This window comes from Dermacentor silvarum, chromosome 3 (assembly GCF_013339745.2).
Source record: "Dermacentor silvarum isolate Dsil-2018 chromosome 3, BIME_Dsil_1.4, whole genome shotgun sequence".
Lineage (NCBI taxonomy): Eukaryota > Metazoa > Arthropoda > Arachnida > Ixodida > Ixodidae > Dermacentor > Dermacentor silvarum.
Genome location: NC_051156.1, coordinates 62,743,540 through 62,768,962, shown reverse-complemented (window position 1 = coordinate 62,768,962; position 25,423 = coordinate 62,743,540). Strand labels below are relative to the sequence as shown.

Genomic DNA, 25,423 nt, shown 5'->3' with positions numbered 1-25,423 from the left:
GGGGGGGGGGGGGGGGGGTGTTCCTTGGCACTTTATGGAGCTTAGTAGGGTTCCCTGGGATGAACGTACTTGAGAACCCCTGGAATAGTGATTCGAGTCAAGAAAGAAACAAAGTCCCATCCATTTAGCAGAAATATTTGCTTAGCTCCGATTTCTTGGAATATGTGGTGGGAACCACGTACTTCAACCTGTGCTTAAATGCATTCCTGTTCCAGTTAAACTAATCACTTTTTTTAAAGTGAAGCTGTAGGAGTGTGCGAATAGTGATTCTGGAGACCGAATCGAATACGAATCGAATAGTGGCAGAAGCGAACCAAATCGAATATTGAATATTTTGCGAATAATGAACAGTCATCCCAATTAATATAACACGATGTTCACACCCTAGTATTTTTAAAGTTAGCAAGTTTCTGTCGTTATGAAGTTATAGTTCGTTATGAAGTATTGTTGATTAAAAGCACACATTGAGCATTAGGAGCAAACACGTAGTTTCTTCGCATGCACAGGACTCTTGAGAGAGTGCGAATAATCACTGTATAGCTTGTAAAGTATGGCTACCTAAGCGACGTAGCCTGCTCCATTAAACAAGTTCTCATGTTTTATGCTCCAGTTCTGCTTTCAATAAACAGCGCTTCATAAAGAACTATGCCCGGTGGGGTGAACATTTACTGTACTTTTGCTAAATGTTATACGTTTATTTGGGCACAGTTGACATTTTGAAGTACTCTAAATGTATTTGCACTTACAAATAGTGACTATTTGATTTGAAGACCAAACTGAATAGGACTCTATTCGATTCATTATTCAAAAGTTTTAAATACAGTCAGCAACGAACTTTTCGGACGACAGATTTTTTGGGCATACCCGATAATTCGGGCGGTTTTGTGGCACCACCACGTTCCTCATAGTCAATATATAACAAATTCTGGACGCAAAAACCCTTTGCCATCCGGTTTTCTGAACTTTTTGGCATGACCGCAGCTTCAAAACAGTATTAATCAAAGCCACCACCGCCACTACTTTGATCAGCTCACCACCTCGAATCGGTGCTTTTGCACGCAGATCTGCTGGCAGCCGTGGGCCTAGCTATTCTGACATTCACTACCAAGCTTCTTTCTGCTGGGTGCCATGTTTTTCATTGAAACAATTCGCTGGAGTTAGCAATGGCGCTGACTCTGCCTTTGTAATCCTCACCACTGACTTCGAAGCTCGGAAATCACGACGCATCGCATAATGCCGATTCCCAAAAGTCATCTTTGCTGCAATTGACCCTTTTCCCGGCGCTCCCGTGGGCGCTGCCATGTTTGATCACGTGGTGACGCGTCCATTGCTTGCCTCAGCTGCCGCCGTTGCCTCCGTGTTTACAATGCAAGCGCGTGACGCCGGTGCGGCGCAGCAAACCGCCGTCTCAACGCATATCGTAGACGGTGACTGTGTGGACGACACGAAGCTTTGGCCACAGCTTTAGAGGACATGTAAGTGCTTTTATAGCTCATTGCGCCTTGTCCAAACGGCGCGGTGCAGTGCTTGTACTAAAAGCGAGGCTAGACATGTGTTCCAAGCTGTCCAAGCTTTCCGCTTATGAATTAAATCAGGATCACTGTTCTCGTTCTTTATTTGGCAAACATTTTGAAGCAGCGGCTTGTCATGTTTCTGACTGAGTAATACTAAGTTCCTCGGTGAGGCTACTATCTGATGGTTATTTTCAGCCTAATCGCGCTCGCGGGTGTGCTCTGCTGCGATAGATTTGTTCTTGCGGCGCACAAAGCTTGGAATGTAAATGTTCTGTACTTTGTGGTAGCTTGTAGCAAAGACGTATCATCGCTAGTCCGTCGCTTACTCTGTGGACCGTCCTGAAACGTTCAGCTTCCAACATTCGTGTCTTGGTGTAGTCGCAGTCACTCACGCTTCAGCACATTGATTCAAGTGTGCGCACATTCACTTTTTATTGATACGTTGGCGATCCGGTGGGTGTAATACCCGTGCCACACGGGCACGGAAAATGGCATTTAGTAGCTAAGGCCTTAAGATTTAATGTCATTCGCGCGGTGCCACACGCGCAGTTCAAATGGCATTCGCGTTAATGTCATTCGTACCTGAAGGCCTTCGCCAGAACTCATTCGACTAAATGCGTACTCTCGACGCCATAGCTTGCTCAGTGCGGTTTACTTAAATTATTTGAAACGGCATCCTATTCAGCTGGAAACAAATTTTCCAGGTGTTTAAGCCATACAGGACACCTAAACCAGCGCATTGGGTTTTATGTAATGCAATAAAAACAACAACATTAGAAGAAGTGCTGGTGCATTAGAAGAAGACAGCACCAAACTACACGTCGACACCGTAGTATGCTTATTTCTACGTTTCACTAAATTTGAAGGTAGATTAAAATTGTAAGTCCATGTTTATTTTTTTTAATATTGCTCTAAAGTTGCTCCCTTCAGAAGATGCTGCTATCGACATCATCGGGTCAAATGTCATTAAGTTTGTACGTGTAGCAGCTCGGCCGAAAAAAATGTCATTCAGGAACTTAAGGCCTTAACTGCTAAATGCCATTTTCCGTGCCCGTGTGGCACGGGTATTAGTTTGCATGCGAGTAGGGGTAGATGTGTGTAAATAACGTGCAAGAAACTTACTATGCCAGTAAGTGGCGTTACTTCCTTTTGTAACGAGCGGTACTCACTCGTAAGTGCCGACGTTGCGGTGTTGAAGTCCTTTCTTTGGAGGTTAGCTATACAGCGCTGGCGGATGAATTATCCTTTTTTATCCTCAAGGAGAGCAGTGCATCGCGAAGGGTCGACAACACAGGCAGTCCTTATGTAGCAGCGGCGACACAGGTTGATTCCATTCCTTAATATGCTATTTTTGCGGCTAACTACCGCACACGTCTTCCCTTTATCGTTACACATTTTGCAGCATGAATTGGGCACAGTGCATTAGCGAACACCCACTTGTATTTCAAACAGCTGATCGCATAGTAGCAGGGCAGAAGCAGTAGTGGTTTCGTATCCGTGCGCATTCGCTGAGGCAACGTATGGCGCGCCGCTGAAAGCGCCATCTCGTTCCTCTAGAGTAAACTGCTCCGCGAAAAGGGTCAATACAGCAATGTTACACGGTGAAGCATACCAAGAGTGGGAAGGGGCAATACTCAAGCGACACAGTATGCATTCCTTAATTATACACGAGTGCACCTGCCGTATCCTATCCCATTTGGAGCATCGATATCCTTAATAAGTGTACTGGCAGGCCTTCAGAGCTATTTCAGATGTGCCTGTGGTGATTTGAGCCCTTGGGGGAAATAAAAGGCATGCACTCAATTTTTCAGACTGCCTGATTTTTCGGCCATTTTCGCGGCTCCTAGGAAGTCCGAGAAATTGGACGGTGACTGCATTCGCAGAACCCTACTTAAGAGTATCAACTTATTCATAAGGGCTGTGAGAAAAAACACCATATACAACAATACGTTATGATCGCATGTTGGATACTTTGATTACAATTTTGCCTTCTGGACAGCGTTTTTCATGCAGACTGAGCTTGACTGAGTTCCCCATAAACGAACGATACCGAGACGGGGCGATAAGTTTGTTTACGCGAGTTCGTACCTGCCGCCATTACCGCACAGCACATCCTGCCCACACACCGAAGAGCATCGTAGCTACAAAGAGCATCGTAAGCTGGCGCAGCGCACCACAAAAGGGTGCCAGCTGCTTTGCATTCGCGTTACATCATGATCGTGCTCAATACACGTCCAGAGAAGAGCAAGAGAGAGAGGGAGAAAGAGAGAAAAAAAAAAGCAATGCGGAGCAGTGTGTCACTCTTCCAAAATCGCTCTCTCTCTAAGCGATCATGGCAATGTGCCGTGGAAGCAGCCTCCTAAGTAGCAGACAGCCCAGTTTGTAGAAAAAGCTGCCGACAAGGCACTAAGGCATGGGTTCTCAATGTGGCTTCCGAGGAAGCCACGGGTTCCACAAGCCACGGATAAATATTCCCTGGTACCGCGCTTGCCAAGTCCGCATCGCCATAGTCATCAGCGGAAATCGTACGTGATAGCAACGCCAGAACGCTTCGTGCCTAATTGCGCATTTAACGCCTTTATTCTTGCGTTTATTGCCGCGCATAACACCGCGTTGGCGACTGGCCACGTGCCTTCATAACTGCGCAGTCACCATCCATGATTGGGTGAATACCCACCACGGTTTCATCTGCAGCGGTTGTGGCAAACAGTAGTTTTGTTTTGACTTGGTGAACGTGTCGGCCGCGTGCCTTCAAAAATGCGCAGTCGCCATCTATGAACTCGGCGATAGCGACCGTGGCTTCACCCACAGTTGTTGCGGCAAACGGTAGTTTAATTTTGTCATAGTGCGTGCGTCGGCCGCCTGCCTTCAGAACTGCAAGGTAACCGTCTATAGAGGCCACGGTTTCGTCTGCAGTGGTTGTGGCAAACAGTAGTTTCGTTTTGACTCAGTGCAAAGATGATGAGGATGAAGCACACCGTCTACATCGCAATGGACGGACAATTTGTTGGCGACCAGCTCACTGGCTAAAAAAATTTCAAGCAGGAACTCCTCTGAGAGTAGTCTTGTTTCTGGGGTTTTACGTGCCAAAACCAGTTCTGATTATGAGGCACGCCGCATTGTGCCACTTGCTCATCTCCACGCAGCCCGGTGTCATTATCAGTGTTGAGACACTTGATCCAGCCAGTACAAACGACAGCGCTGCGGCCACACGAACTGGTGCAAACGGAGGCGCAAGGTGCATTGATATGCAAGCAAAGTACTGCAGGTGGCGGCGCCTTGTGAGCTGATGACGTTCCAATTATTATAAGCCGTTATGGCTCTTTAGCTCCTTGTCCACACGTGCCGAACCATTATGAACCGTGATCAAAGGACTCCGGCGGCGGCACGGACTGATCAAGCGTACTCTGGCACGGCCACGTGGACTGTATCTTGAAAGTGGTCGGCGAAGCGGACAGGCGGTGCCGACTGCTGATAACTCTCTGTGCTGTGTATTCTTCGCTTCATTTGCGTTGAAGTGCAAGGCGGCACGAAGGTGAAGTCGCTCGCAGCTACGGGCTCGTCTTATGCGAGGGACAGACGGACTGATGCACGGGCAGTTTTCTCGTTGGGAAAGCACAGAAATGCTTACGCATTTAAAAATAATGTGCGCGCGGTAGTGAGAAGCATGCGTGCCTCAGATGAGACCTCTCTTGCGTGCCTGAGACCTCTTGTGATGAAAAATTACAAGTCTCCCCGTGCATATGCACCGAAAGCTCATTCTTTCTCGGCATGCCTTGGTTGCGATGCTGTCTTGTCTTGGCTCATGACGATTGCACCCAGTTTGCACCACTTGGGTTACACGTCGCCGTCAAAATAGCCTGTCCACCATCACCGTTGGCCCCGAACATGTTGCACGCTACGCCTAGCGTCTTTTACTGGGGGGGGGGAGGAGGTTCCTTCGCACTTGATGAAGCTTAGCAGGGTTCCTTGGGACCAACATGCTTGAGAACCCCTGCACTAAGGTGTGTCGCTTGAGTTGAAACTGGAAAATTTTGCAAGACGCGAAAGAAGTATGAGCTTACGCAGTCGATGACGCCGACAATTTCGAACCGGGAGCGTTGTGATCATGGATGCTGGAACCAGTGGCCATGCCGATCAACGGAAGAAGGGTTTGGCACACATTTTTCCACCACGAACAACTGTTTCAGAAAGGTGGGCTTTGTGTGCCAGGGTGAAACCCTTGTGATGGTGAAACCAACAAGGTGGAAGCCGCTGACATTACTGAGCTCTGGAAGCATGTCACTACTGATGATGGAACAGGTGGCACTTTGATGAAGGTGTTTCCGAGTTCAGATACTGCTGCCTCATTCTTTGAAGAGATCTCCAACGAGGCAATCATTCTATCGTGACAGACTGCGGCGTTGTGCGATGGAGGCCGACGACAACAGCGGCATTGACGACGAAATTAACTATGGCCCGTCCTTGACCCCGACCCCAATGTTCAAGCAAAGTGCGCTGTTGTCGATCAACTTGCTCATTGACTTCGGGCACGCTAAAAGATTGCTGCCAGATGGACGTGACGCAAACCACGGTTGTAAACCTGAAACTGCCACGAAAGCAAGCGCTGATTTCTGACAATTTCAGCACACCTAACGCTTGACACTGTTCAGAGGTATAAACAAACATTTTATTTTTCGCAGCCTACTTTCTATCACGTCTACATTTTTGTGCAAGTGGCAAATTTTGGTTTGGGGCAACAAAGGTATGTTCTGCAGTTTTTTTTCTTATGGCAGTCCCGATATAGCGATCAGCTATACTGATCAAATTTTTTGTTCTTTTCAATATCATTATAAGTGGACATTTAATCATCGAATCATATGAACCAACATGTGTGACTGACAACCTTGCCTTCTTTATCGTCGACACATGGTCGACTTTTTTTAATTGACAAATGGAAATGAGCGAAAAGTTATACATCTGACGTTGCCCCCCCCCCCCCCCCCCCCCTTTAACAAACTTCAGTTTACGAGCATTCTGTGCCATTTGGCACTTCCATTTTCTTCTGTCATGCTGTTTTATAATCATCTCAAGCCAACGGTCACTACTGCAGGAGGCCAATGACCAACAGTTCTTGCAAACGAAAAACTTGGCAAATTCCATCTTAAACTGAGTGTGCACAACTTACCCCGCTCCAAGGTGGAAGCTTCCATAGGCTCCTCTGCAGATGCTGCAGCAAATTAAAACTGGCGTTTACAACTATGCACCAGAGGGAGATGTCACAATTTTGTAATCTGTATCTGCTACAGTGTCTAAAGCAGATTGCTATCTAGTAAACAGCTTATGCAAATCATTACTACTAATTCAGTAAAAGCCCCATTAGCAAATTTGCGCCATATTTCAAAGCAGTGTATAATATATCAATTTGATATGTTTGATGAACATTACAAGTATGGTGATATCTGCTTTCTTCGTACAGTTTATTAGACAGTTCTATTCAGTGGGTGCTAACCAAAACGATTTTTTTTTTATTGCAATGTCCTATCCTCTTTAGATAGACCCTCCTGGGCAAAAGTTCTTGAAGCCTCACTAAAAAGCAACACTACATAAGTTTCAACTAGTTAATTATTCTTTCAATAGTTCATTTAGCGGGTGGAGAAGGTTAATGACGAGAGCAGGAAACTTAACGCAAAACTTTCATTTTCTGAACTTAGTGCTGAAACGTAAACTCTGGCATGCAAGAGTGACACCACAAATTTCAAGGAATTACCTCACATTTGGGACATTTTGGCCCAGAAAACGTTCTTGAAACTAGCTAGGCTAAAAACAATTTTAATTTGCAACTAAGTTGTGGGGTGTTCCGTGGCAAAACCACACTCTGATTGTTAAGCACACCGTAGTGGGGGCTCCAGATTAATTTTGACCAACTGCGGTTCTTTCACGACTTGTTAGGTGGGTTCTCTCTGGTGCCTTTAAAGTGCAATCCAGTCCTACATCAATGTCCCGGCAAGCTGATCCGGGAGCTTCAAGGCGGCGTTACCATTAGTCCTGAACTTTTGCGTGCATATCAGGCTTAGCGATTCTCCTCACATCCTGAATCACTAATACATCTGGATTTATTGCATTTCTTCGGTGTCCCCTTCAATGTGTTAAGAGTTTCTCATACCATAGAAGCTTCAAAATTTAGGAATTCGTGGGAATTCGCACGTTAGCTCTGCACTTCTCAACAGCATCTATTTGGTGTTGGATGCCACGACACACTGCTGCTTGCGCAGCAGTGGTGTGATCCTACAAAAGAAGTGAGATGAGCTGTCGCCAGTGCTGCAGCTTTCCAACCATTCTGCAACAATTCACACTCCCTCATACTTTCATGCCAAAGCACAGCAGCCACTGCACAGGGTGTGCCAATGTAAAAGAGACACTCAATCTATATATGGTGTCCAAATCACACACCCCGTGATGGCTTTGTTGAAGTAAGGCAAGCATATCTTGAAAGCCATGCTTTTGTGTACTGCAAGCGCTGGAAGCGCTTGCAGTAACAATAAGTGTGTCACACTTGCAAGACAATGAAGCGTTAAAAAATAGTCATGTTCGCCATGTTTCAGACATTGACTATGCTGAACCAACAATCACTGCAGCAGCGTGACCTCTCGCAATAATACTTTCCCAGTAACATTTTCATTGAAGGACCTATCCCTTTGTACTTGTCCGATTTCAGCTTCAAAGCAAGAACAGCGAAGTTTTTCGGCAAGGAAAACGTGCTGTCAAGAAGCTGTCAACATACATTCTCAGAAATTCTGAGTCTTCATTATCTGGCTCCCAACATGAGATATGAAAAGTCTGTACACTGCCCCAGTTTCATTTCCACCAGTGTTCTGTCGTTCACTTCCCTTTGCCCATGGCTCTGCGGATGCTAGTTGTGGAGGTTGAGTTCTGTTTCAGGTCAATGAGCAGCTGCTTATACCAGCCAGAAATAGTGTTCATTACAACTGTGCTGAATTTTCATCTGTGCTGATAATACAGAATCAGTTGCCATAACCAAATAAAGCAAGTAATGCACTTATATCCACTCTGATGAACAGAACTTTACAGAAAGACCAGGTTTACATTCCTGCAGTAACACAGGAGGGATAACACCATGGCACCTTAAACAAGTGCTGGAGCACAACTGGGCACACATGCATAACAAGTTACTCTACCAAGGTGGTGAAGTAGTCAACCATGTTTTATGCAGCTGTCACTGTTTGCTTTTATTACGGAGATCATACCTCCTGTACTCTGCCGGTGTTTTAACATAACGGCACACAGAAATCACCTGCATATGCTATTTAATATCACAACAAAATGCACTGGTAGCGTGAGCAGCAGATTTCATCAAAACTGTTTAGGCTACTGACTGGCATTGTGTATGACAGGCCCTTTGGCCATGCTGTGTACACCTCACATGAAGCAAGCTTCGCTTATGACTTCCAGTACGAACAGCAGGCAGATAAAGCTACTGGAACACTTAAGTATGCGTAATTTATTGTTCAGACATGCATCAGTGTACATACGAAGTAGTATGCATGCACTTGGCCACCATTCAGAAGGATTTTCATGTACATATCACACAGAACACTAGTCAGTGGCAACCTTTGTATGCAGTAGCAAGTACAGTGGAACCCTGATAATGTGACTTTGAGGGGACCCCCCAAAACCATTGTATAACCCAGGCGTCGTATAATAAAAAAAAACAAGAATACAGGCAGTGACGCTCAGCCTTCCCAAAAAACAGGTACACACTGCCTGAATAAGCCCATGGCACAAACCTGCACTGCTTCCAAGGAAGGTAGATTAAATTATTAAAGAATTACCATATTTATTCGATTGTAACGCGAGCTTCTTTTTTCAGGATTTTCTTTGCTTGAACCCGACCCTCGCGTTACATTCGAATAATGACAAAATTGCCCATTTTAAAACAAATATTCTAAATCCTGTGATTTTTAGCGTTACGTTGGCAACTGCGACTTTATGTCTCGACACAATCCATAGACAAGTCGACTGAAGTCAGAACTTGTTTTTGGTTGGAATCGACACTGTTTTCGCTGTGCTTGTGACTGGTTACGAGGCTGCAATACTCTACGGCCTGCTGCGGTTCGACTACATTCATTTGCAACATTATTATGGCGACGCAGCGCATTCAATTGCACACCAATTATCAGCTGGCTGCAGTGTGCTTACATGCCAGCCTACGTCTGCTTAGAAATTTTTTTTTTCTCGCATGGTACCAAAGAGCATCATACGAGGTGGGTCGGCGTAAAATTGCGTCGTATAATTGAGGTTATTAATACATTTATATGGGGGTTTTGCCGGGACCAAACCAATTCGTCGTAAAACGCGGGTCGTCGCATGACGGGGGAACATTACAATCGACTTTCCACTGTACACCAGTGCCCAACTCAAAATGAACTTGTACAGATGCACCAGCCAATTACATTCGCCAATTTGCATGACGTCATGGTGGAGCTGAATATCTTTCAATATGAGTGCATCTTCGGAAGTATATTTCAGAATGTGGAGGGCAGGTAAAGTGCAGTTTTGTTGGCGCAGCTTTATATGGAATAATTAGGTTATGGCCGAGTATAGGCAACTCCGGCTTGAGCATCCATCCTTCATACGATGCATTCTAACTGCCAGTATGATCGTGGTCATAACTTCTGCCATCTGCTGATAATTGACTGGCCAGCCACAGGCCAGTCATGTTAGTGTGTAAAACAGGTTTTTCCGGCATACTGGCATTCGCACACAGTGTTTCCAGGAGGGCAACAATAGGAATGTAACCTTCGAAGTTCGCATCATCCAATTAGGTGACCAGAGTTTCCAATTTTCAGTGAAACATCATAAGTCCTTTCACACAAGCTTCTAGAGCAGAGACACTCCCCCCTTTCCCATTGAATGTACTCACCTCGCCTGCGTCCAAGCCTCTCCTTGATAGACAGCCCGCTGGGTCGTTCTGGGTGAAAGTTCAAAAGTACGTGGTAAGTTTTTAGCCACTCGCTTGCAAAAGAACAAAATATAGTTGCCAACCAATTTTTCAAAAAAGAAAACTTCAGAAAAATTTTTATTTCATTATCTTTAACAATGCCAGCGGCACTAGAAATTAGTTTATGGACTTTTACTCAGTGTTGTGCTTCAGTAAAATAATATCCACTCCAAATTTCATGATGGTCAATGCAATCAAAGCCACGGACACATCTCACATTCACCCAGGCTGCGCGCTGTGCATCACTGCGGTGCTGTAATGTACAGCTCAGTTGTCGCATAAAATCTTGACAGCATAATGCTGGCAGTTTAGGCTGTTTTGCACAAATTATGCAATACGCTTTCTGCCTACAAGAGAGCTTACCCCACAGTAGTTGCTGGCTTGTTGCCTGCGCATAGTCAAGGGCCGCTTCTAGTAATGCTGTCAATCTAACTTGCGTGCATTTTCAGGCCCAGTCACCGATGAGTCACCCGTCGAAACATGTTAGCGGTAAGCTTCCCGCCACAGCTTGCTATTTGCCAGCCTCCAGCCGGAAGCGAGATTTCATCACGGTCACAATGGTGAACACTGTCTAGACTGCTGCCTAACCAGCACTGCTTTGTATGATGTTCGCAACCAAAGTTACGGTTAGGTTCGAACCCGTGGCGTAGCCATAAATTTTGGGGGGAGGAGGGCACCCGCCTGACTGGGGATGGGAAGGGGGAAGGACGGGGTTGGGCAGGCTGCATACTAACACAAACATTTGGGGGGGGGGGGGGGGGGGACAGTCACGGTGTGCCACCTCCTGGCTACGCACGCCACTGGTTATAAGTTCACACAGATGCAGACACATCTGCAATGGCTATACGGTACTTGGAAGTTTATTACATGTTTAGTATGATATGGAGTCTTCTACGCTGTAAGCGATTCTGTGATATGTACTCTAGTGATTTAACTAGACATGGCTAGAGTTTCCGCTGCCGGTGAGGAAGATGGAGTACCCAAAGTGATGTGTGCGCACATTTGAATGCACCATTAGCCTCAGAGATTAGTTTTTTATTTATTTTTATTTATTTCAATACCCTACCTAAAAAGGCCTACAGGGCATTATATAGGGGGGCATTATTATACATTCGTAAGGTACAACCCCCAAGGTGACAAATACCAAGGAATAAGACACCATAATTACAACGGAAATACAGCATTTACAAATCAAGGCAGGAGAGTACTGCAAATGTCATCTCACAACGAAAGAGAAAGGTACAGCAGAACCTTGTTGATACGATCCCATTAAGTACGATTTCCGGGCACCAATGTTCTCGATCGAGAACACAAAAAATTACCGAATAAAGTTATGCTTTTTTACCAATTCATATGTTCCCGGAAAACAAGATCTTTTGGCCCCAATGTTCCGTAAATCGCCTAACTGTGATTGAACGATACATTTTCCGGCCGCTCAATCGCACGTAAACAAGGAAAAGCACGGAAGCAAGTAACTGAGAACAGCAGTTGCTCACCACAGCAGCTTCCCTGCAATACTCGCTCGCCCGTTCGATTCCAGTACCATCAAATCTTTTCCAAGGTCGTGGCACGCCCTATTCACAGCTATTGCTGCCAACCCTATCGCGATAAGCACATTCACCCATCTTCTTCACAGAGCATAGCGCCGTTAAAAGCTTACTTCACACTTTTAATAGGCAACAACTCAAACGCGCTGCCGTTCCCTGCTGCAGGCAGCGTAAAGTGATCAGTGTCATGCTTTGCTCTGGCTGACTCGTTGGCATCGTATTCTGGAATCGTGCACTAGCACGATTTCGTTTCGGTTTTCTGTCGTCGTGTTACATAGATGTCAACCCCAGTTGAGTATGTCAAAATTTTAGCGACTTTGGACATGACAATGTGCGTCCCGGGTTGCTTGAGCGCCACCAGCTCGGCACACTGGTGTCTCATGCTGCAACCATTTGTGGAACGCCTGACATTACGTAGATGTCAGCTAGAGTTGAGTGTGTCAAATTTTTTACTGACTTCGAATCATACGTTTTCTGCTAGTACGTCTTTCCTTGTATTTTTTTTCCAAATGTATGAACCAGGTTCTACTACAAATCTGCACAGAGGTTCCCAACACCCTTGTATTGGCTGACATCATGGAACTTTATCAGAACGAGCTAAAGCCTTTCAATATCGTTTCACATGCGATTGCAATGCATTCAAGCAGCACTGAGCTGGTGCTGCTTGAAAGGAGGAAAGGCTTAAGTTAACGCACGTTAGTTGCAAGACCTTTCCTACTCGTGTGACGGAAAGGTATATTGTGGCAAACAAGAACCAGAACCACAACCGTCTCTAAAACGCGAAGGCAGGCTGCTCCATTGTTTGCCGCCAATGTTTTCCGTGATCCTTTCATTCACCCTGTGATGCCAAGCAGCATGAAACTGCACACTTCCCAGCAATTATGCGACAGGAAAAACAGTCCAGATGGGGGCCACTAAGGGCATGTGGCTAACTATGCCATTATCAATTCAACTGCTAACCACCTGAAGTTCAATGTTAGCCTGGTCAACGGTGACCTTAATTAAGATGTGTAGTAAGCATCACTTACTGGCTGGCGGCATGGAGTCCTCGTCGTCAGCATCACTAGCTCTCGTAGAGCCTAGACGACTGGCAGGCCTCCTCCGCTTTGAGCCCAGCTCGCGGATGGGCGTTGGCTGGTACGGTTCCACTCGGGCTGCTGCAAATGACCAACAGGGCATCCAAACTATTAACCACCGCAACTAACAAACAGCTGCCTACGTGTCTCCTGACATGTGTGCAGCCCATGTTAAATGCCATTATTTTGCCTATTTCTTATGATAATGAGGTGTTACTAAATTCTCAATACAACAAGGTTGTACCTACATCCAAACAACTTATGTTCACAGCTATGTGGGTGACAGCAGTTATTCCCTCTGTGCAGCGTGTGCAGGGTTTTCTTGCAATGCAAGGTTGTTAGAATTGCAAGAATGGATCGCATGATTGGCTAAAAATTAACGAAGATGAAAAGTTGTTGCTTCTGATTTGACGCACTGTGGCGCCATCCCTCTGCGCCTCAGGAAAGTTTCAGAGGAGCGCAACTCTCAGGTGACTCACTGGTAGGTTACGACACACCAGAGTAATATGACAAGTGACCTGCCAATAGGTCATCATGCACAAGAATCGAGACTTCAAAAATTGCTGCCGCTGTGAACAAGTTAAACAGCAGATTTCATTAAGCTGAGGTTTCTGTTTCAGCAGTGAAAGTTACTTCAGAAATACCTACAACAATCCTTGTGGTTAGCACCTTCTCAGGCAGCGTTTGTCAACAAATATCAAGCAAGCAACTTGAGCAACAATTTCAAGATCAAAAGCACAGCCCTATGCAATAGAGATCACGTCAAGCTTCATCATGGACTGCTCTAAGTGCTAGCAGCCACCACAAGGGAGCACCACTTGTATCAACATCACAGCCCACTGACACTACACTGTTTTTTGTTTGTTAGAGCAAATTTAGTTTTGAGAAAAGAACATGGATTAAAATAAATGGGTGGCTAAAGTGCACAAATATCTGTACCTAAAAGCGTGGACACAGAATGGAGGAAGAGGGCAATAAAGTTGGCAACCAAGTACAGAGTAATTGAAAGCGTAAATAGACAACCAGGAGTAAAAAAATAAATAAATAAAAGAAAGCGAGAGGAACAGAGACTGTAAATTGGATGCAAAGGATGCAAACGAAAAAAAAATTTCACCGACGATTATGATACTCCACAATGCAAATTTTGAGCACAGTTGCCTAAGTGTTTTGAATTAGTGACGTATTGTGCCAAAGAATTTGAATCTGAACGGCAGGGTCCTTCGGCGGCGACGCTGAGCCTCTGCTCGGGCTGCTCATTTAGCAGCAGTGGCAGACGAAGCACTTCCACCAGTTGCGTCGCTCATTCTTCAGAAAGCAAGCGTCAACGCGGGAACATGTGGCTCGCGCAGAGCGCATCCTTTAGCGGCGGCAGCACAGGTGAAGTAGCGCATGCGCAGTGGGTCTGAAGCCCATGCCAGCGCTTCATTTCCATATATGGTATCGGTGGACATGCTCGCCGCATGCCTTCGTAATGACATCACTGGCGCCGTCACCTGGTCGCCAATGACATTATTTCGCCCGTCTTTCTGCGCACGGCTCTCCTTTTTTTAGTTTTTTTTTTCTGCAGCCGTACCAGTTATGCGTGCGGAGAAATGTAACCTCCGTGCTCGCGGGGATGCCACATAGTTTTGATTTCCGGACTGCGTCATTTACACGCGCTTGCGCCTTGGTATAGTTCACCTGTCCACATCGAGCTAGACTTGTTGCGGTGTCCACGGCAAAGTATGTGAAAAACAAACAAAAAGAATCATTGCGCTTTGGAGGCGACATGGAGCTTCCTCTTTGTGGGTGGTTTTCTTGGCATCAGCGTCTCTTGTGCGCACGCCACGTGCTTCAGCGGTGCATGGCCGCGCAGTCTATGGAAAATAGCAACAGCGCGAGCCAAGAGTCGACAGCACTGGTTTTCACGGATTGCTTATACGGTGACAAATGATTAACTGGTGGGTTGATAGGTGGAATGGTTCGTTCTGGGGCATAATGACCTTTGAGAATAACGAAACAATTTGCCGCGGTCGCCTGAAGTTGGTTATATCAAGATTTCACTGTATTCCATTATGTTGCAAAGGTGTATAGTGCGAAGTGGAAACGGGCCGACAAAAGACAAGGAATAGTGGTAACTTGCAAATAACATTAATCGTGAAAATGCAGCGGTTTATACACACAACCAGAATACAGCTCAATTATTTTATTTTTATTTAATATCCCTTTATATGAAAACTGTGGCAATTAATACATGGTAAATTGAAGCAGAAAATTGGCAGGCTGCCGTAGGACTAAATATTTTTAGGGCTGTGCGATTAGTCATTTTTAAGACCGAATCGAATACGAATTGAATAATGCCAGAAGCGAATCAAATAGTTTTCGAATACTTTTCGCATAATGAACAGCCATTATAACAATTAATATAAGGACATGTTCACATCCTAGTATTCGTAATGTCAACATGTTTCTGTCATTACATAGCACATTATAAAGCGTTGTTTATTAAAAGCACAAATGGACCATTAGGAGCGCACAAGTAGTTTCTTCGCATGCACAGGACTCTTCAGACAGCGCGTACGATCGCTGCATACCCTGTAAAGTAAGGCTAAGTGATGTAGCCGCCTCCACTAAGCAAGTTTTCATGTTTTACGTCTATACTATGCCTGTGGGGGTGACAATTTACTGTTCGTTGCAATCTTATATGTAATTGGGCGCAGTTTATGTTTTGAAATATTCGAAAAGTATTTGAAAAATATGCACATTCACTATTCGATTCGGTACTCGAACGTTTCGAACATTCACACACCCCTAAAGATTTTCGGTTGGAACTATTACTGCTAGATATAAAAAAATAATTAAAGTTAACAAAAATAAAGTAACAAATTAATTATTTATTAACAACTTAATTAATTAATCAAACAATTATTAATTAACAAACAGAAAAGCCACTTCACATGCAAGTTTTGACACTAGTGCCCCCTCAGTATTGGAAGAGCATTTCCTGTGAAGGTGGATTGACAGCATGAAGCTGTAACAGCCTTCCAATGCGTTTTCCTGACACCCGATAGGGATTAACCAACATTCTTGTCCCGTACTATTTGACAACATACCAATAGCAGAAAATTTCAAATATCAATATACAGTATCGAACTGAATGCAACTAAAATAATTAAGACTACCTAACTGGTATTGAAAACTTCAAATATTCGCATACCTCCACAAACACAAATTAAAATTAGGCACTGAATCTTTGTACACACTGCAACATTGTTGTAAATGCTTAAAAATAAACTGAACCTTATCAAGAGACTCACAGGGGTTGCGGCGAGCCGTGCTGGAGACCGATTGGTGTGCGGCCTTCATGGCCTTGAGCAGGAGAAGCTTGTTGGCCTGCATGTTCTCGGGCACGCTCGATCTGCAAGGACAATGGAGAAGCATGACTCAGCACTGGAGCGAACCAAAGGCCAAATCTGCCGACAGGTGGACACAGCAGTTCACATGCGGCACAGTCTGCCCAACATATAATGAACCCAGTGTCAGCAAAACTGTCGTTAAAACAAGTAAGTTTAATTAATGGGCACACCAAGGATGCTTGCACTGGCAAGCATCCGAGCACCCGGACAATATTTGTTCCTACGAACAAGTTTTGGCTTTGGTTCCCAGAAGGCAGACGTGTCATGAGGTGACAATCTCACTCTATTCTTGCAAACACCGTGCCTGCCACATGAGAGCGCAGCCAGAAGATTTGTGCGCAGTGGTCTTGTTTATTATCGTTATTAGTTCAGTGGTGGAACAGCCATTTCACCTTTTCGCGCAGGCCTTGGCATGGGCAAAAGTCCGATTTGGCGCAGAGACAAGCACTTTTGATGAAGTGCGCAAGATACATCTACATGCCAGATATGGTCTCAATTTCATCTGAAATAGTCAATATACGGTAGAGCCCCTCTAATCCATGTTTCATGGGATCGCGAGAAAAAACAGTAATACTCTGCAAACGTTTTACGCAAATGTGCTCTTAAAATCACGGAGTACACAATCGCAACAGCACTATGCACAGCTCAGCCTTTAAAAGATTGGTGACTGTGAATCTATATGTTACCGGAAAACACAATCTTTTGACAGCAATGTACACTACATTATATCACAATATATCACAGTACATTATATCACCAACGTTCAGTACATCGTATGATACGTTTCCCAGCCTCTAGATCCCATGTAAACAAAAAAGGTGTGACGCACGTGCAACCAAGAACAGCAGCAGCTTGCCCGTAATACTCGCCCGCCCATCTCGCATGAAAACACCGGCGCGCACAAAGTTTCCTTCCGGTACCAGCAAGTCTACTCCCAAGTTGTTGCACGCTGCTTTCACAGCTATCACTGCCAACCTTATTGCGATAACCATCTTCACAAATCAGTTTCACAGTGTGTGGGGCGCAGCACTGTTGGAAGCATGCTGCACGCTTATAATAGGCAATAACTTAAATGCACCACTGTTCCCTGCTGCAGCAGGCGCAAAGCGCTTGTCATGTTTCAGTTTGGCCAAATCATAGGCATCATACTCCAGTGTCGCCCACCAGCTTGATTTCGTTTCTGTTTCCCGTCGTTGCCTTAAAACATTACGTAATGGGAAAACAATGCGCACCTCAGGTCGCTTGGGCCCCACCAACTTGACGCACGTTCCGTAGATGTCAACTACAGTCGAGTCTGCCAAATTTTATATTGACTTCAGATCGTACATCTTCCCAGCTAGTATGATTTTTCTTGCATTCTTGTACAAAACGTACGAACGAGGTTCTACTGTAATCGGGAGTCAGAAGTATCGCTTTCGGCAGAAAAGATGAGTCACATTGTCGGATGATCACTTTCAGGGTACTATCACTTGCTCAAGATTTTGCGTGACTAGCACCTGATGCATTGGCGTCTACGAGCGACGGCATTCTTGGCACAGTTCCAAGCACGCTGTTTTATCACAGTGCCAAGATCGCTGTTGCCCATCGGTGCTTCCGGTGCTACGAACATGATAGCAGTATCTTAGAAAGTGATCACTTGAGAATATGGCCCGTTTGTCAACGCATTTCTGCGTGCACTTGTGCTTGCCTGTGACCTGGTCAGTCAATATTTCGACCACTGTTATGATGACACTACAGATAGACGAAAATAGATGATGATAGAGAGCGTCTCTTATGTTATCCCTAAGACGACTTGACGGCGCAAGCCCAAGTTCCTACGGTCGTGGGTTCGACTCCCACCAAAGGTTGTGGGTTCCCATGCCTTAATTAACTTTATCTTAATCACCTGTGCCCCAATGAACTTCACCTTAATTACCTCCAAAGATGGTGAGTTTGACTCTCACCAAAGGTTGTTGGTTTGAGTGCCTTAACTGTATCTTAATTAACTTTGCTTTCATTAACCCCTTCCCTACAAAGATTTTTGTTGAAAAATAATACAAATATACCAATTTTTTAATTTGCCTAATTAATTCTACGTATCTCGAAACAACCGAAATATATCCCTAAAGCCACTTTATTTGTAAGATACACGTAAAATATTTTTTTGAACATATAGAGAGAGGGTTGGCTTCACTGCACGGCAAAGCGGAGATCGTCCGACTTTCTGTAGTAATACCGCTCACAGTTTGCATCCTCTGTCCCGGGTACCTTTATGGTATGCACGGCCATCAAAACAAACCTAGGAGGCGGCAATGGGGGTTCTTTACATCTATGATGGGGGGTTCTTTCCAGCCTTGCGCCGGCGCTCGAGACGCTGTCGTCAGAATCCAATGATTCCGAGAAGATATGCTGCTCAGTATCATCGCTGCCACTCTCGGATTGAAGAACCGAACTTCTTCACTGCCAGAGTCAGACAAAACATCCGTAAACAAACGTTTCGTTTTTTCACTTTTTTCCAGAGCGGAGCCATTGCAGGCACATGCACGCACAGAGGAGGGTGCCATTTTTAAATCACAGTTGCTAGCATCGAAACGTTTTTCGGCCAAGATGCAAGCTTTGAGCGTGTTTTTATATTTTTTTTACTGCGCCATCTGTTGAAGCCAAAGTGAACTAAGCAAAATTTATCAGGGTAGCTTGAAGGCAGCAGTGCGCAAGCGCTTCTTTCAGTGTGGACAAGCTCAGCTCGTCTTCGGTGGAAGCGGTACAAACCGTGCGGACTAGCACTACGGTAGGGAAAGGGTTAACTACAATGGTCGCGGGGTCAACTCTTACCAAAGGTCGTGGGTTCGAGTGCCTTAACTCTATCTTCCTTAACTTCACCTTCATTAACACCAACGATCATGGGTTCGACTCCCACAAATGGTTGTGGTTGGACTCCCACCAAAGGTTGAGGGTTCATAGCCTTTTTGTACCTTTCGTGTTATCGACGCGTTTTTGGTCAAGGTCGACCGACTGATGAGACATATAAGGCTTTCGACTTAAAGTACAGTCAATGCATGCACTGAATCTTTCTCCCCTGGCAACATAACCAAAGTCGACCAAGCTGTGATAGCTGAATGACTGCTGGTTTCTTCGCAACACAGCAACTGAAATGGTCAATTTGGTTACAATTTTCGATTTTCAGATTTTATTATTTTTCGTGATCCCCGGACCTTCTTCTACTTATTGGCAAAATGTCATAACAATATACGCAGTAGAAATCAAGAAAACAGCACTTTCCTAGTGTGCTGCCATAAAAAAACTGCGAGAAAATCGGGCTTTGGGACGTACCATCGCACCGTGGATCGCGTGGATTTCCGCTGTCGCCATATTAGTATCACCATTAACCGGAGAGATCGGAGCTTAACATAGCCACAGCACCATATTTTTGCACGCAAAAATAACCGCAAGAATAGCAATCGTGAAAAGAGAACACGAGCGTCGCTATTCATTACTGCAGTCACATGGCGCACGGGGAGCGCTCTTATTGGCTGACGCAGATTTTAATCACTGGCACGCTTGTTTTGGCCGTTTTTCTGCAGCGACGAGCTGGGCATTTCGAATGTTTCAGAGACTCAAATTTCAGGATCTACCTGGTTATCTGCGTTTCTTTAGTAGCTCTGTTCCTAGCTGCTGCTTGTGGTCGGGACATGATTCGTGCAAGAAGGTCTATTAACTTTCTTTGCAGAGGAGAAGCTATTTCATGTAGAGCGATCTGACGGCACGAAGGCTGCATGATACTGCTAAAAAATGGCAAGGATTTCGTTGAAATGTAAAGAAAACGTGACCTCACTGGTAAAGGACTGCGGCTGTCTTGGCAGATTTTAGGTGCTCTACGGTTTTCTTGCAATGATTCTGCCAAGCAAAACTTTGGACAACGTTATCTCAGCTTTTATTTTCGGGCAGTTGCTGTCATTTATCCCTTCACCATTTGGGAATAATGAAGGTAGAATCGTTCTGTTTATTGCATGTAAATTCTGAAGCATTAAGGATTGCTATGAAGCTGTCTATTTTTGCCTGTGTGCCACAAATATTTTTATAATTCCACTTTTGCAAAGGTCATTTGTAATGCAATATGCATAAATGAGTTAAAAAAGTTTTTTTATGCTTACTAAGCAGTAAGAAATAAACGAATAGCTTTATAGCACAAAATAGGGCTTTGTGAGCATTACGACACAAAAATGAAGAAAAATTTCTGTGATCTTAATTAATTAGTTGGGGGATGACAATTTTTGTAAATCCAAAACTATAGCAGATACAGTTAAACCTGGATATAACGAAATTGACAAATTCCCGAAAAACTTCGTTATAAAGAGGATTTCGTTATATGCAGATTCGGCACGAAAATTTGAAAAATAAACGTTTACCGTATTTACTCGATCTAACGCGCCCTCAATTGTAACGCGCAACCGTTTTCCGTTTTCGTAGAAGCACTCATACTCGGAATGTCACACCAGGTACCGGATGCGTGGACGCGTGTCGTTTCGCACAAGCGCGAGGCATCGGAAACGAATAGCGAGCGTCACGATGGCGTCGTAGCGTCGTATAGTGTTACAGTAGAACCTCGCTGTTACGTTCCCGGGGGCTGCGTTTTCCCGGCTGTTACGTCGTTTTCGACCGGTCCCGGCACAGCTCCCATAGAACTCAATGCATTGGTAAGCCCGCTGTTGTGTCGCAACTGTGGGACCGGTCCCGCATCATACGTTGCAAACTGCCACCCCGCGCCAGCCCGAGCGGCCATTTTGACTTTTCATGTCGCTTGGCTTGGTGGCTTGGCGATGGCATTGACCGCCCAAAGTGCAAGGGGCGACAACTGTGACGTATTTTCGGTTTCCGCCAGCAAAAGTATGGCCCTTGAGATCCGTATTTGCTATATAAAGATGGTGTCCATGACGCGTTGTGGCCCTAAAGTTGGTTTTGGCTCATAGATATTCCGTATATAAGGGTACGGCCACGCTAGCGGCAAAAAACGCGCGCGTCATGCAGCGAGCGGCAAGTTGCCACGCGTCAGCGCCTTGCCGCAAGGTCACCGTGGCACGCGCGTCTCGCCGCGTGGCAGCGCGATAAGATCTCCCGCGCTCTCCGAACGGGCGAGCAACACCGCGAGCGCTCGTTGTTTCATGCGAGAGACGACGATCGTCGATTGAAAACCCGGCGCGGACCGGCGCCGTTCCGGTTGTGATGGCTCCGTGACGTCACCCTCGTCGCTCTTGATTGGTTCATCTCGCGGCACGCCTTAAGACCGGAGACCCCCGCCCCGATTCCTGCCGCTTTTGCCGCGTGCGGCATGACGCGTTGCCGCGCGTTCCTGACGCGCGTTTTTGCTGCGTGTTTTTCCGCAAACGTGGCCTTACCATAAAGTCCAAGGGCGATAACGCAGTTGCCGCGCCCCGTATGCTGTATGTGCGAGTGAAAACGTGTGAGGGGAGCCGACGACCGCGTCTAAATCTCGCGCGTGCATGAAAAGCAGGGAGGAAGCGCGCCTTCTTCCGTTGCGCTCGAGGCACCGGCGAGGGAGCGAGGGGGGAGGGATAGCGAGGCGGCGCGCGGTCAGTGCAGGCCGTATCTTGAAAGCGATCTGCGTTGGGGCAGAGTCTAGCAGTGTAGGTGCGTCGGCGGCTCGTAGCTTTCTGCGTGCTGTGTGTTCTCGGCGCTCAGTTTGCGTTGAAGCGATAGACAACAGCACGAAGGTCACTTCGGTCGCTTCTCCAGCGGCGCTTCCACACGCCGCCAGCGTTTGACAGCGCGTGTCCGCGCTCATCGAGTCTGATGCGCCACGGCGTGTACCAGCGCGTCGGCAACATCAGCTGGAAAAGGAGAGTGCCGGCTTGGCGGGCTAGGCCAGCTGCAGCAAGCGGCAGGATCAGATTTGAATGAAGGGAGGGGGAAAGGTCATGCCCGCGGCGGGAAGATCGCCGGGTCGAGGGATGCAGGGCCGCCTCGCACACGCACGCACGCACATGTGCGCTCGCTTCACATTCCATTGCGGCGGAGAAGGTGCTCCCGGCTGCTGCTCGCGCAAAAATGACAAGATTTGGGGCGAAATCGCTAGGTGGTCGGAGGGGGAAATTCGTTATATCGAGGTGGTCTCCCGCTGCCACTTTGCTACGTAGAGGTCTCAAATACATGTGCTTCTATGGAGTAACGGCGGGGAATCGAAAAACTTCGTTATGTCCAGGAATTCGTTATATGGAGGTTCGTTATAAGCAGGTTTAACTGTAGCTTGGAACTGATTTTTGATCTGATATCAGCATAAATAATAAATTACCGTAATTTCTGGTAACATTTAACATGCTAATGAAAAATGCCATAGTACATGCGGAACTTGCAACACAAACAGCAAATGCAGCCTTTCAACACTTAGTGGCTTGGCTTGGCTTGTCCTGTGGTTTGGTTATTTTGGGCGTGGTCTGCAACTACTGGATCGACAAGGCTTTGCTAGTTTTGATATCAAGGAGGAGCTGGCGACATGGTTGACGACCGTGTCGACAATGTATTAAAAGCAAAATATTCCTACTTTTGCCAATTTTGGTGGCCAAATTGGCACGTGGTCATGCAGGCGGAGTCCAAATATTGAATGGATCGCTGTAAGGTGGCCAAAATTTCATAAGTTTCCCCTTAGAACATAGTGTGTGAAAAGCACACGTTGGTGGTGGTCATAAGTGTGCAGCTAGGGTTCAGCACGGTTGAGATTATTTTTATTGATATTTTACGTTATACACTATACACTTGATATACAGTAATACCTCGTTAACTCGAAGTAGTAAAAACCGGAAAACATTTCGAGAAAAGCAAAGTTGCGAAAATCGCTTTGAAAAGTCGAGTTATTTCTAAAAAATTCACTACTGACCAGCTTTTCAGTAAGAGCTTCTAAATTTCTGAACGTGCAAGGATAAGAACCTACTGCAGACCTTCACAAATAGTTTATGCTGCTTTTTACAGCAAAACACATCAACTTAATTAACAAAGCACGCGTCACGCCAGTTTTGGAGTGTATTTGCTGCCCTCATACCGGCAACACTGGGGAGACGTTGCTCAAAGTCGTCGCTCGCGTTGGGTCTTTGACTTGCAGGCGACGAGCGAACGTCGCAGCCATCTCCATTGCGTGGCTTGTCGCCGTCGCGCGCAACATCGCTTGAATGGGGTTTATATTTTATTTAGTAAAGAATGAAGAAAAAACTTCGTTTTTATGACAGTTGTTGAGTACAGTGGTTCAACAGGCAGGATGCGATGAGGGGTAATGGCGGCCGATATGAACTTGCGTATGCAAACTTTTCACACAGCCTCGACAGTGTTCATTTAAGGGGAACTTAGCAACGCAAATGTCACCATTATTCTGCATGGAAAACGCAGTCCAGAAGGCAAAATTGTTATAGTTATATCTGATATGTGGTGAATAACATATCGTTATACGTTTTTTTTTCTCATAGCCCTAATGCATAAGTTGATACCCTTACAGGGTCCTTGAAACTGTTTGTACAAATTTTGTAGACATGTAGGGTATAGCTACAGTAAAACATTAGCGCCACATTTAAGTGAAGCGCCTTATATTAAGAGAGCTACGGAGGATTAGGAGTTACCCTCCTCCCTAGCCATGCTTTTTTCCCTTAACTCGTTTGCCGAGCAATAGGGGCTAAGCTCCGCCTTCACTGGCTCTGCGTTATGATGCGACGCTGTGTCGTAATTCCGGTAACCGCAGGCAAGCTGGCCATTTTGACGGATGGGCGAAGGCGTAAACTAAAGCCCCTCCAAATACTACTACAGTTAAACCTGCTTATAACGAACCTCCATATAACGAATTCCTGGATATAACGAAGTTTTTCTATTCCCCGCCGTTACTCCATAGAAGCACATGTATTTGAGACCTCTACGTAACGAAGTGGCAGCGGGAGACCCCCTGGATATAACGAATTTCCCCCTCCGACAACCTAGAGATTTCGACCCAAATTTTGTCATTTTTGCGGGAGCAGCAACCGGAAGTACCTTCTCCGCCGCGATGGAATGCGAAGTGAGCGCACGTGCGCGTGCGTGCGTGTGCGATGAGCGCCTGCATCCCTCGACCCGGCGATCTTGCCGCCGCGGGCGTGACCTTTCCCCCTCCCGTCATTCAAACCTGATCCTGCCGCTTGCTGCAGCTGGCCTAGCCCGCCAAGCCGGCACTCTCTCCTTTTCCAGTTGATGTTGCCGACGCGCTGGTACACGCTGTGACACATCACACTCGATGAGCGTGGACACGCGCTGTCAAACGCTGGCAGCGTGTGGAAGCGCCGCTGGAGCAGCGAGCGAAGTGACCTTCATGCTGTTGTCTATCGCTTCAACGGAAACTAAGCCCCGAGAACACACAGCACGCACAAAGCTATGAGCCGCCGACGCACCTACACTGCTACAGACTCTGCCCCAACGCACATCGCTTTCAAGATACGGCCCGCGGCGCGCCGGCCGCCGCGCAGTACGCAGTTGATGCCAGAGTACAGTACAGCGCTGCCCCGCTATCCCTCCCCCCTCGCTGGTGCCTCGAGCGCAACGGAAGAAGGCGCGCTTCCTCCCTGCTTTTATAGCGCGCGCGAGATTTAGACGCGGTCGTCGGCTCCCCTCGCGCGTTTTCACTCGCACATACAGCATACGGTGTGCGGCGACTGCGTTATTGTCCTTGGACCTTATACAGAATATCTATGAGCCAAAACCAATTTTAGGGCCACAACGTGTCATAGACACCATCTTTATATAGCAAATACGGATCTCAATTAAGGGCCATACTTTTGCTGGCGGAAACCGAAAATACGTCATAGTTGTCGCCTCCGGCACTTTGGGCAGCCAATGCCATCGTCAAGCTACCAAGCCAAGTGACATGAATAGTCAAAATGGCCGCTCG

General features: G+C 46.2%; 1 protein-coding gene across 2 annotated transcripts in view; it reads right to left on the bottom strand.

The window, feature by feature from the left end:
* LOC119445451 (zinc finger CCCH domain-containing protein 14-like) overlaps positions 1 to 25,423 on the bottom strand; it is a 125,071-nt gene that overhangs the window by 62,043 nt on the left and 37,605 nt on the right. The window contains exons 8-11 of one of the 2 annotated variants that reach the window (XM_037709732.2): positions 16,435 to 16,535; positions 13,091 to 13,219; positions 10,438 to 10,485; positions 6,682 to 6,723 (exon numbers count right to left, since the gene is read on the bottom strand). In XM_037709732.2, the coding sequence (XP_037565660.1) occupies positions 6,682 to 6,723; positions 10,438 to 10,485; positions 13,091 to 13,219; positions 16,435 to 16,535 (320 nt within the window). The remainder of the gene's footprint in view (positions 1 to 6,681; positions 6,724 to 10,437; positions 10,486 to 13,090; positions 13,220 to 16,434; positions 16,536 to 25,423) is intronic. The other variant, XM_037709733.2, reaches the window with a different exon arrangement.